This window comes from Salvelinus namaycush, chromosome 6, assembly GCF_016432855.1.
Source record: "Salvelinus namaycush isolate Seneca chromosome 6, SaNama_1.0, whole genome shotgun sequence".
In the NCBI taxonomy this organism is placed as follows: Eukaryota; Metazoa; Chordata; class Actinopteri; order Salmoniformes; family Salmonidae; genus Salvelinus; species Salvelinus namaycush.
This window is the reverse complement of record NC_052312.1, coordinates 36771122-36783799: the sequence shown is the minus strand read 5'-3', so window position 1 is coordinate 36783799 and position 12678 is coordinate 36771122. Positions and strand designations below refer to the sequence as shown.

The following is a 12678-nucleotide window of genomic DNA, read 5'->3' as shown; positions in this document are numbered from 1 at the left end:
TCATTGAACGTAACATTGTGACATTTTATTCTGTAGTTGCAACATTTCTGAGTGCGCTCTGAAGTGAATATAGCGTGTTCTTTAAGCATCTTAATACAGTCTTTTTTTCCTATTATGTACTGTATTAACCTTTTTTTGAAAGTATTCACACATAAATAAAAGGATGATATGTTACATGTTTTTATTTTATTCCAGGAGTCATACATTACAAATTGAAGATTAAAACATGCGCAGATGGCCTGACGGCTAAGAATATAATCAAGCCTGAAGTACAGTATGAGCACAGAAAGCACAATGTGTCATGCAGTGTAAGGCTTAAACAAAAAGATGGATAACTGTCTGTTTGAAAGCCCAAATCTCAACATTAGTCAGACAACTATACTTTTCATACTCCAAGACCAGAAAATGAAATCAGAAAATCCTAATGTGAAGCATTTTAAAGGGACTGATGAAATACTGTAAATTCTCATTGCAAATCACCTGATCAGAAATGTTTTAATATTTGTATCTTCTGAAGTTAAATCTTTAATCACAAGACATTGCATTACAGACACCAAGCCATATTGTTTATACATTTCAACATTCGCCCCCTCCCCTAAACACAGTTCCCAATCCCAACAGAGACAAAACATGTCCACATAGGTGGAAATTACAGTTCGTCCTACTATACATTTCCCGCACTACTCATCTAAAATAAAAAGCTACAGCCAAAACACTGCCAACATGCAACTGAGCTTAAACAGAGCCTTTTGAATACTAGGAGATGACACAAAGCTGGTGATGAATTGGCTTCTTCTATGGTAACTAGCTCCATACACAGCATGCCATGCCAAAGTCCAGTACATCCCTCCCTCCCCCTCCAGCTCCTCCCTCGACTGCTGGTTAGAGGCAGATCACTAGTGGTGTGATGTCAGGTTTCCGGGCATCCTAGGCGTATCAGCGGTTGCTCAGTCCGACTACTTCTCTGGCTGCTCCATGGCCTTGGTCTCGCTCATGTACTTATCGATCAGGTGTAAAGGCACTCCACGCTGCATGAGCTCAGAGAAGGTAAAGCCCCCTAGGGGAGAAAGGAGAGACACTCAGTTTGTTGTTAGGAGCTATAGAGAGAAAGTGAAAGAGAGAGAGAAGACTATCAATCTTTAAGAGAGAGAAGATCATAAGAGTCCAACGGCAATAGCGGAGGGTCAGTGTGCAACATCGAAACAGACACTGAAACAGCGAAAAGAGGGTGAGTCTGCAACAAAGAAACAGAAGAGAGACACCATACAGTACAAAAAAGAAGAGATACCAAAGTGGATAGCAGTGAGAGGAGAGAAAATAGAGTGTCAGTAAAGGGAAGGTGCAAGACGTCACTTTTGCGTCTGTAAGTAAATCTATATCTGCCTAGGCTTACAGAGGCAGAGCTATAGGAGCCATGACATGGCCATTCACTAAGTAGGCCCAAAATGCGCCCAAGAAGCTCAGGAACATTTACTGGATTTTGCCTTCTCTAGTACATAATAGATGGTGCATTGACACAAACGATAATAACCCTAACGTGTCAAATATAGGCCTACTATAGATATATAATCGATGTTTTAATCAGCAGAAAGTGATCTATGTATGAATTGTATCTTATCACCCCAGTAAATATCATAACACGTATGTACAGGACACCACCCTGGAGTAACGACTTCTGGAAAATAATGCACTACTTTAAAGGATACTCACCTTTTGTGTGTGGCATATGTTAGATGAGGAACAGACACAGTTACCAGGGAAACACAGGTCATACAAGCAGTCAAGTCACACCAACCGTTAAAATAGACTTCTGAAATGTTAGGGGTACGCTTGACTTTAGACAGCCACCCTAGACAGCAACCCTAGAGTGTTACTGGAAAGTAACTGGCTCCAATGAACACTGCCCATAAAGTGTCTAGAGCCAAATACACAATAATCTATTATGTTACTGTACATATCACACATCCATTTTGACTAAAGCAGGCAAGCCCTGAACTCTTGCATTCCTTCCCTTGGTACTCTTTCAGACGGGTGGGTGTGAACTTAAATAGACTACCTAGTACTGCTGAGAAAAGCTGGATTATTGGCATTTGACAGATGCAGAATGAATGACATAAGCTTCATATGCCAAAACCATATGAAAGCTTACCTTGGGTGAGAACATACATTCACTATTCCTGAGTGGGGACTGGGGGGAGAGAAGAGAAGAGGGGTTATCCAAATGTTTACATGGGGGAGTTATGTGTTCTCCAGGGAATACTGGTCAGTTATTGAACTCATTTTATATGAGGAGTTAAACACATAATTGAAGGAACATCACCATCTGTTGAGGGGAAACATTAAAACATGGAGCCACAAGATAGTATTCATCTAACAAGGGAACTACATCTAGAACAATACGTATTGGCGTGTGTTTGAGTTATGAGGTGTTGATGTGTGATGACGCCTTAGGAAGAACTGGACCATGCTGTATTGGTGAAGCATGCTACATTTGACGTTGTGACTTTGAAGTTGTGGTAGGAAATTCAACAATGGTAGTGGGATGTACAGGATTCGGCTGAACACAAGTGACATTACTGAAGTCTTGTATGAACACCTGTGACTGGATGAACATGTTCAAAATTGTCTAAAATGAGAAGGAAATGCATAGATTGAGTTCAGCCACATGATGTAATACGTTGTTCCTCATTGGAGTAGCAGGGCTGATGTAATGACAACCCCCTGGATATTGTATATGACAATATAAGCATATATCCTCTACGATATATGTACGACGGATACTTACAGGACCACAGCTGATATGGACGGGACCTTGGTGGTGTAGTCACTGAAACAAACTATGTACTGATCTACGTCACCATAGAGTCTCGACACCTAATACTGTACACAGGTGGATAACATACACCGCAGGTTACCAGGTACCCCTACAGCCAAAACTGACCTTTAACCTCCAGCTTACACTCCACTAGTGCATCACCCAGGTCATTAATGGCCTTGCAGGAGTACATGCCCCCGTCGTAGGGGCTGGGTTTCCGGATCTCCAGGGTGCAGACCCCTTGGTTGCTAAACATGCGGTAGCGCGGATCGTCAATGATGGCTATCTTATTCTTCATCCAAATCACTTTGGGCTGAAGTCAAAAACAGAGAAGGTTAGCCCGTTTCCTAGAGAAGCCTCTAAAATATCAATACTCAATTAAGTCAGGGATGTTTCGCAAGTTACTACCCATAATGTTTATCAAGTAGTATAAAAGGCATCGCTACTGTATCATTAAAACATTTGCCAACTCAATATGTTGTAGTACATTATTTCAAAAGCATTCAATACATTGCAATGTTTTACTGGTCTGTGGATTTGTACTATTTTCTTAGTGAGAGGGCCAATACACTGTTCAAGTTAGAGATAACCTAATCAAAACAGTGTATGAACAGTCATATCTTATAACCAAGAGTGCATTAATCAGATAAACCCTTATATTTACATATTACCATGGGCACTAAGGCACACGTGTTAAACAAATGTTGTCCTCTGTCTGTTTATTTAATACGTTTTTTAACCTCTGAACAAAAAACTTCCGGCAGCTGACTAGAGATGTGTTGTTAGAGAGAGGATAGCTGTCAGGTGTAAAGGCTGCCGTGATTGAGAGGCGGTCAGAAAGAGCAGGCTGCAGGTGTAAAGCTTTCAGCATACAGCTGGAGGGCTGGACCATTTGGACCTGGTCCATCCTGGAGGGGTATGGGGAACAGGCTGGAAGGGTATGGGGAACAGGCCGGAAGGGTATGGGGAACAGGCCGGAGGGGTATGGGGAACAGGCCGGAGGGGTATGGGGAACAGGCCGGAGGGGTATGGGGAACAGGCTGGAGGGGTATGGGGAACAGGCTGGAGGGGTATGGGGAACAGGCCGGAAGGGTATGGGGAACAGGCTGGAGGGGTATGGGGAACAGGCCGGAAGGGTATGGGGAACAGGCTGGAGGGGTATGGGGAACAGGCCGGAAGGGTATGGGGAACAGGCCGGAGGGGTATGGGGAACAGGCCGGAGGGGTATGGGGAACAGGCCGGAAGGGTATGGGGAACAGGCCGGAAGGGTATGGGGAACAGGCTGGAGGGGTATGGGGAAAAGGCTGGAAGGGTATGGGGAAAAGGCTGGAAGGGTATGGGGAACAGGCTGGAGGGGTATGGGGAACAGGCTGGAAGGGTATGGGGAACAGGCCGGAGGGGTATGGGGAACAGGCCGGAGGGGTATGGGGAACAGGCCGGAGGGGTATGGGGAACAGGCCGGAGGGGTATGGGGAACAGGCCAGAGGGGTATGGGGAACAGGCTGACTAAAGGCCTAAGATGACCCACTAGGCCAGGGCATTGGAAGTCCCAGCCTCAGGGCTTCAAGGCTGCACAGTCTTTGGGTTTGGCTCCTAATTCATCAATTCATGTCATTGATTGGCCAGAGTCAATAGAGAAGACATACTTGGTTTCCCATGTCTAAATCAATCACTAATTAATAGGCAGGACTGAACGTCAGCAGCAATGATACCACAACCATGTCTAGGAGTTTAGTTGGACAGAACATTCCCAGAGGGTTGGTGTAGGCACTGTCTAAGTACAGTCCTACACACCTACCCTAGCCTGAGTCCCAGATCTGTTTGTGCCGTCTTGCCAACTCCAATTGCTGAAATGTAGTTGGCAAGACAGCACAAACAGATCTGGGACCCGGGCTACACCTACCCGTGGGTTGGCGCGGACGCTGCAGTTGAGGGTGGCATTGTAGCCAGCGATGGCGAAGGTGTTGATGAGGGGCTGGGTGAACTTGGGAGGCTCTTTGAAGTCGTGGTCGATGTACTCTGGGTTCTTCAGTTGCATGCCTGCAGAGGGAGGAAGGGAGGAAGAATGGGGTTGTACATGATACAGGCGCTGAGCTGTATCATGGGGGAATTTCCCTTGTGATCATGATTGAAGGAGAGACAGTATTTTAATTCATCATCTGTGGTCATAAACAGCAACATCCACATTAACAGTACAGTACAATGAAACATGATATGTAGTGTATATGCCATCTCTGAATGAAAGCAACTGGTCCAATTCTGTAAAAATGTATATTTTATCACTATGTATCGTTACCTTTTGTGACAAAAGACAAAGAAGAAAATGAAAAAAGAAGTGACTGAGGTTCATGTCCATCTGCTTTTCGAACGAGTTGGTCCATAATATTAGAAAGTAGAGGGGGATGACATACTGGTCATATTTTTCATTGCTCTCCATACGGTATTCCCCCCACAGAGGAGCGCACACATACCTTCTTTAACGATTAGGGCGCTGTCCTTGGTCTGGGTGGCACCCTCGCTCAGACCCACCATGTTCTCAGAGTAGATTCTGAAGTAGTACTCGTTCCCCACCACCAGCTCGGTGATGGTGATGCAGGTGCGGTGGTAGTGCTCAATACACGTGTACCACTCCTGTCACACAGAAAGCAGATTAGTTTAAACATGCAGGGGATCACATTGATTAGCACAAACACCTGGATTCCATATGCATAGTACATACAGACGTAAATCTCTCCCTCATACTGATTCCATACAGTACAGTACTAAGTGATGCATTCAGCAGACTCATACCATGGTCTTCTTGTCTGCTTTCTGGATGGTGTAGCCTGTAATGGCGGCATTGCCATTGTCCTTTGGAGGGGTCCAGTCCAGAGCCACGTTTCCCCCCCAGACCTCATCTATCTTCACACACTGTGGAGGCCCTGGGAGGTCTGAGTGGAGAGATGAATCCGTTAACATCATTAACATCAGTATGGGTCTTATTGGAATGTTCTAGACATTAGCTGCTGTGAAAAATTTGGTAGGGAATAAAGGGCAGAACAACACTAAAAACATTCAACTTGATCAACTCTTTACTATGAGATCTTTCCTTCTTATAGTATTTCTTTTCTACTTCCTGTTCGATTAAATCTGTAAAAATGACCGATACAAGTGCTTAATTGATCTATGCCTACACAACTTTAACTGTAAGTGAGATCAGGATATCCTTCCTGTCAGTGTCCTTTGACCCACCTACTATCTGGATGTCTACGATGGCCGTGTCCACGTGGTTCTCCACCTCCACCTTCATATCGTACTTCCCAGAGTGCTTCCTCTCTGCTTTGCGGATGAAGATGATGCTGTCACAGTCTGTGTTGCGGATAGTGACCTGCGTGGGGTCCACCGTCTGACCCTCCTTCAGCCAGCTCACCTTTGGCCTGGGCTTGCCCTACATGTCACATATCGCATAGGAGCATGAATCTAACTAAATATGATTTACTAAAGGGCTTTCACAGAAGGTAGTTGAGCCATTTTCTGTTATTGCCTTACCATGAATGGAATAACGAGATTGACGGCTTCTCCGACTTTACGAGTGTACGTCTGCTTCAAGTGACGGGGGATGCGGATCTTAGGTGGTTCTGGGAAGAGGACAGCTCAGATAAGTGGATGGAACGTGATTTCCGTTAAAAAAAATATATACTTAATCTATGGGGGAATTTTTATTTTTATCTACAGTGCCTTTGGAAATTATCCAGACCCATTGACTTTCCACATTTTGTTACGTTACAGCCTTATTACATCCTCATCAATCTACAGTACACACAATACCCCATAATGACAAAGCAAAAACTGGTTTTTAGAATTTGTTGCTAATTTATAAAAATAAATAACTGAAATATTACATTTACATAAGTATTCAGACCCTTTACTCTGTACTTTGTTTGCAGCGATTACAGCATTGAGTCCTTTTGGGTATGACACTACAAGCTTGGAACATTTGTAGTTGGGGAGTTTCGCCCATTCTTCTCTGCAAATCCTCTCAAGCTCTGTCAGGTTGGATGGGAAACGTTGCTGTACAGCTATTTTCAGGTCGTTGTCCTGTTGGAAGGTGAAATTTCGCCACAGTCTGAGGTCCTCTGCGCTCTGGAGCAGGTTTTCATCAAGGATCTCTCTGTACTTTGCTCCGTTCATCTTACCCTCAATCCTGACTAGTCTCCCAGTCCCTGCTGCTGAAAAACATCCCCACAGCATGATGCTGCCACAACCATGCTTCACCGTAGGGATGGTGCCAGGTTACCTCCAGACGTGACACTTGGCATTCAGGCAAAAGAGTTCCATCTTGGTTTCATCAGACCAGAGAATCTTGTTTCTCGTGGTCTGAGAGTCTTTAGGTGCCTTTTGGCAAACTCCGAGCAGGCTGTTATGTGCCTTCTACTGAGTAGTGGCTTCTGTCTGGCCACTTTACCATAAAGGCCTGATTTGTGGAGTGCTGCAGAGATGGTTGTCCTTCTGGAATGTTCTCCCATCTCCACAGAGGAACTCTAAAGCTCTGTCAGACTGACCATCGAGTTCTTGGTAACCTCCCTGACCAAGGCCCTTCTCCCCCAATTGCTCAGTTTGGCCGGGCAGCCAGCTCTAGGAAAATTCTTGGTGGTTCCAAACTTCTTCCATTTAAGAATGATGGAGGCTACTGTGTTCTTGGGGACCTTCAATGCTGCAGACATTTTTTGGTACCCTTCCCAGATCTGTGCCTCGACACAATCCTGTCTCGGAGCTCTACTGACAATTCCTCGACCTCATGGCTTGGTTTTTGCTCTGACATGCACTGTGGGACCTTATATAGACAGGTGTGTGCCTTTCCAAATCATGTCCAATCAATTGAACTTACCACAGGTGGACTCCAATCTAGTTGTAGAAACATCTCAAGGATGATCAATGGAAACAGGATGCACCTGAGCTCAATTCAGTGTCTGAATACTTATGCAAATAAGGTATTTCTATTTTTTATATTAATACATTCGCACATTTTTCTAAAAACCTGTTTTCGCTTTGTCATTATGGGGTATTCTGTATACATTGCTGATTTTTCATATTTTTTATCCATTTTAGAATAAGGCTGTAACGTAACAAAATGTGGAAAACGTCAAGGGGTCTGAATACTTTCCGAAGGCACTGTAAATCTTTCATGAACACTTGTCCTTTGGACTTGTGTTTCAAATGTCATGTTCCTAGCCCTGTTGCTTAAGCCTTGCTAATAAATAATAAATACAGACATCAAAAAGAGAAGTGGAGAGTGGCTAGGACTCACCGATGACCTCTTTGACCAGGATAGAGTGCTGAAGTGTTCTGGGAGTGCTGGCGCCGGCAGCATTGATGGCCCTTACCCTTACCAGGATCTTAGCCTCTGGAGGGAGGCCAGTGATGGTGTACTTAGTCTTCTCTGTCAGCTCCTTATTGGTTACTCTCCAGTCATCAGCTGTGGAGAACATGTCCATAGACTTAACACAGCAGGTAATACTTATTAACAGGCCAGGAGTTTCTCCTGATCATGAAAAGTCAAGTGGGTTCTAGTTATAAAAGACAAAGTCTATTCGTTGACGGAGGCATGTCAATCGAATGCTTCTTACTTCCTTCGATGCAATACTCCACCAGGTAGCCGTCTAAGCCTGCAGCTCCGATGGTGTCTGGGGGACGCCACTTCATGGTCACCGTGGTGTCTGTGACATCATCCACCACCAGCATGGTGGGCTCGCTGGTCACCGCTGAGAGCAATCAGTGTGAGAGTGTTACAAAGGTTGAACTTCACACAAACATTTCCTTGCATGTATAGTATGTTTCATGCCTTGTCAAAAGTGGATCTCCAATTGCCATAAGAACAGTATGACGCATACAATGTAGTATACCTAAGAAACACCTCCATGCCCATGTAGCTGGCGCTGGTATGCCATCAATCTGTTCATCAGATCTCATTAGGGGCGGCTCTTAACGTCTATTCTTACATTCTGCATCAAGTTTAACTCCTATTGAACCCTGTGGGAGGCTGATCTCCTAAACCTATAAGCCCTAGATGATTTGGCAGCCATTATAAAGACATATTTAATATCTCCTAAAGCCCCGGCCACGTCCAGTGGAGGTCACAGTCAGAATGCGGAATGCTTGGAATGGTGAGGTATCAGAGGAACAGCTGCAAAGGGGAAGGGCAGCCCACGCAATGGCCTGCACTATCACACAGTATCACAGCACTGGCTCTTTAATTTTTCTCCCACTATCGTGATATGATATAACCACAGGATAAACTGTATTGGCTTACATAAGAGGATAACGCCTTTGTACTGTAAGTGTCACCTCACTGGCTTTGTCACAAAGATTTACATTGCCAAGCGAACATCGCGTACTCAGAACTCACCCAGGGGTACAAAGGCTTTGGATGGCTCGCTGGGTTTGGACACGCCGATGGCATTCACAGCAAAGACGCGCACCTCGTACGGGACACCCTCAATCATCTTTTTTGGCTCAAATGTGGTCTCTTTGTTCAGGTCAAAGTTCAGCCTCATCCATCTGGAACTCTGCTTCTTCTTCCTTTCGATGAAGTAGCCTTTGGGGGTAAGCATAGTTCTATATCACATACACACACCACGATGAAGTAGCCTTTGGGGAAAAGCATAGTTCTATATCACATACACACACCACGATGAAGTAGCCTTTGGGGAAAAGCATAGTTCTATATCACATACACACACCACGATGAAGTAGCCTTTGGGGAAAAGCATAGTTCTATATCACATACACACACCACGATGAAGTAGCCTTTGGGGAAAAGCATAGTTCTATATCACATACACACACCAGAATATCCAACTTGTTAGCATAAAACCACCCACACACACCTACCTAAGATGGGTGAGCCTCCGTCATAGATCGGGGGTTCCCATGTCATAGAGCACCAGTCTCCTCCCACCTCCGTGACTAGGGGAACTTCAGGAGGGTCTGGGATATCCACCACCTTGACTTTGATGCTAGCCCCTGCTTCACCAGCCTCGTTCTGCAGGACTATCTTGTAGTTTCCTGTGTCTTCCTTCTCTGCGATGTCAATGGTGAGGCTGGTGTGGTCCGGAAAGGTTTCAGCTCGCACACGGTGGCCCGAGTCAAGGATTACCTACAATGGCAAATAGTAGATTGTACTGTACCCATACATTCAGTATGTACAGTCGTGGCCAAAAGTTTTGAGAATGACACAAATATTAATTTTCACAAAGTCTGCTGCCTCAGTTTGTATGATGGCAATTTGCATATACTCCAAAATGTTATGAAGAGTAATCAGATGAATTGCAATTAATTGCAAAGTCCCTCTTTGCCATGCAAATGAACTGAATCCCCCCAAAAACATTTCCACTGCATTTCAGCCCTGCCACAAAAGGACCAGCCGACATCATGTCAGTGATTCTCTCGTTAATACAGGTGTGAGTGTTGACGAGGACAAGGCTGGAGATCACTCTGTCATGCTGATTGAGTTTGAATAACAGACTGGAAGCTTGTGGTGGTGCTTGGAATCATTGTTCTTCCTCTGTCAACCATGGTTACCTGCAAGGAAACACGTGCCATCATCATTGCTTTGCTCAAAAAGGGCTTCACAGGCAAGGATATTGCTGCCGGTAAGATTGCACCTAAATCAACCATTTATCGGATCATCAAGAACTTCAAGGAGAGCGGTTCAATTGTTGTGAAGGCGGCTTCAGGGCGCCCAAGAAAGTCCAGGACCGTCTCCTAAAGTTGATTCAGCTGCGGGATCGGGGCACCACCAGTACAGAGCTTGCTCAGGAATGGCAGCAGGCAGGTGTGAGTGCATCTGCACGCACAGTGAGGCGAAGACTTTTGGAGGATGGCCTGGTGTCAAGAAGGGCAGCAAAGAAGCCACTTCTCTCCAGGAAAAACATCAGGGACAGACTGATATTCTGCAAAAGGTACAGGTATTGGACTGCTGAGGACTGGGGTAAAGTCATTTTCTCTGATGAATCAATCCCCTTTCCGATTGTTTGGGGCATCCGGAAAAAAGCTTGTCCAGAGAATACAAGGTGAGCGCTACCATCAGTCCTGTGTCATGCCAACAGTAAAGCATCCTGAGACCATTCATGTGTGGGGTTGCTTCTCAGCCAAGGGAGTGGGCTCCCTCACAATTTTGCCTAAGAACACAGCCATGAATAAAGAATGGTACCAACACATCCTCCGAGAGCAACTTCTCCCAACCATCCAGGAACAGTTTGGTGACGAACAATGCCTTTTCCAGCATGATGGAGCACCTTGCCATAAGACAAAAGTGATAACTAAGTGGCTCGGTGAACAAAACATCGATATTTTGGGTCCATGGCCAGGAAACTCCCCAGACCTTAATCCCATTGAGAACTTGTGGTCAATCCTCAAGAGGCGGGTGGACAAACAAAACCCCACAAATGCTAACAAAATCCAAGCATTGATTATGCAAGAATGGGCTGCCATCAGTCAGGATGTGGCCCAGAAGTTAATTGACAGCATGCCAGGGCGGATTGCAGAGGTCTTGAAAAAGAAGGGTCAACACTGCAAATATGGACTGCATCAACTTCATGTAATTGTCAATAAAAGCCTTTGACACTTATGAAATGCTTGTAATTATACTTCAGTATTCCATAGTAACACCTGACAAAAAGATCTAAAGACACTGAGGCAGCAGACTTTGTGAAAATGAATATTTGTGTCATTCTCAAAACCTTTGGCCACGACTGTATACTATACTTCCGACAACAATTAAGCACAATGAAGCCTATTTTGACCCAGGTCACTCACCCTCTCTCCCTTCATCCACACCACTCTGGGTGCTGGTTCTCCACTGATGGGGATCTCCACACGGAGTTTATTTCCTGCCACAATGGTCACTGTGTTGTCAGGGAAGTTCAAGCTCTCCAGGTACACCCTGGGAGGATCTGAGGAAAGGGACAAGGAAGAAAACAAGTAAGTGCTCTATAATATTCGTTATCTACCCACGGATGGTTTTGTATCATTAAAATGACTGTACCAACGATATGAACTTTGGCACAGAGGCTCTGAGAGTATCCCTCTGGCACAAAGGTATAATCCCCGGCATCGTGAATGGTGCTGTTCACAATTTCTAATCGGTGGTTCCTGTCAAAACAAGAAAACAAGTGAATACTGTAGGCTTGCTCCTGAGAAGACAGCTTAACCAATATGAAAAAAGACACTAGAGACAAGCAGGAGGACAGAGGGAAGGGCTAAGACCCTGAGTTTTTCTTGCTCAGGTTACATGGGCCTAATGATGAATCATGATTTGGGCCCAGAATTTTTGCCTCTGCGACTTGACCAGGTATGAAACACCCATGAACACAGATTATGGGGCTGATGAGATGGGCGAGTGGGAGGGAGGTGACGTACTTGGCTCTTTGCAGGATGTTGATGCGGTCGTTGGACTGGATCAACTGTCCGTTCCTGTACCAGCGACCTGGAACATTCCCAGGGAAGATCTCACAGTGCATCTTCAGTGGCTGGCCCAAAAGCACTGTCATGTCCTGCAAATCCTGAATAATCTTCAGTGGCTTCACTGATGAAGGGAAGAACGGAAAGAAATAAGAGGATAGAAAAAAGTAAAAATAGTCATCAATATAGTTGATCTACAGTTTCTCAGTAAGAGAGAAAGTGTGAGGAAAAGAGAGGGAAGTAAAATACACACATTCAACCTGGACTTTGGCTTCAGAGGTGCCCCCAGAGGCCATAAGGGAGAAGGTTCCAGTGTCCTCCTTTGAGGCATCGTCAATGATTAGCCAGTGTTTCAGCCCCTCAGACTTGACACGGTAGCGTGACCGGGGCCCGGTCGGTACCTCCACGCCATTCTTACACCT

General features: G+C 45.2%; 1 protein-coding gene across 1 annotated transcript in view; it reads right to left on the bottom strand.

Moving 5' to 3' along the window:
* Positions 1–167: 167 nt before the first annotated feature.
* LOC120049107 (myosin-binding protein C, slow-type-like) overlaps positions 168–12678 on the bottom strand; it is a 30821-nt gene continuing 18310 nt past the window's right edge. Inside the window, exons 14-28 of the mRNA XM_038995350.1 lie at positions 12510–12676; positions 12215–12380; positions 11841–11947; positions 11612–11748; positions 9686–9950; positions 9201–9389; positions 8422–8556; positions 8103–8270; positions 6344–6432; positions 6047–6242; positions 5606–5745; positions 5287–5446; positions 4719–4855; positions 2942–3128; positions 168–1057 (exon numbers count right to left, since the gene is read on the bottom strand). Coding sequence (XP_038851278.1) covers positions 957–1057; positions 2942–3128; positions 4719–4855; positions 5287–5446; positions 5606–5745; positions 6047–6242; positions 6344–6432; positions 8103–8270; positions 8422–8556; positions 9201–9389; positions 9686–9950; positions 11612–11748; positions 11841–11947; positions 12215–12380; positions 12510–12676 — 2344 coding nt within the window. The 3' untranslated portion in view covers positions 168–956. The remainder of the gene's footprint in view (positions 1058–2941; positions 3129–4718; positions 4856–5286; positions 5447–5605; positions 5746–6046; positions 6243–6343; positions 6433–8102; positions 8271–8421; positions 8557–9200; positions 9390–9685; positions 9951–11611; positions 11749–11840; positions 11948–12214; positions 12381–12509; positions 12677–12678) is intronic.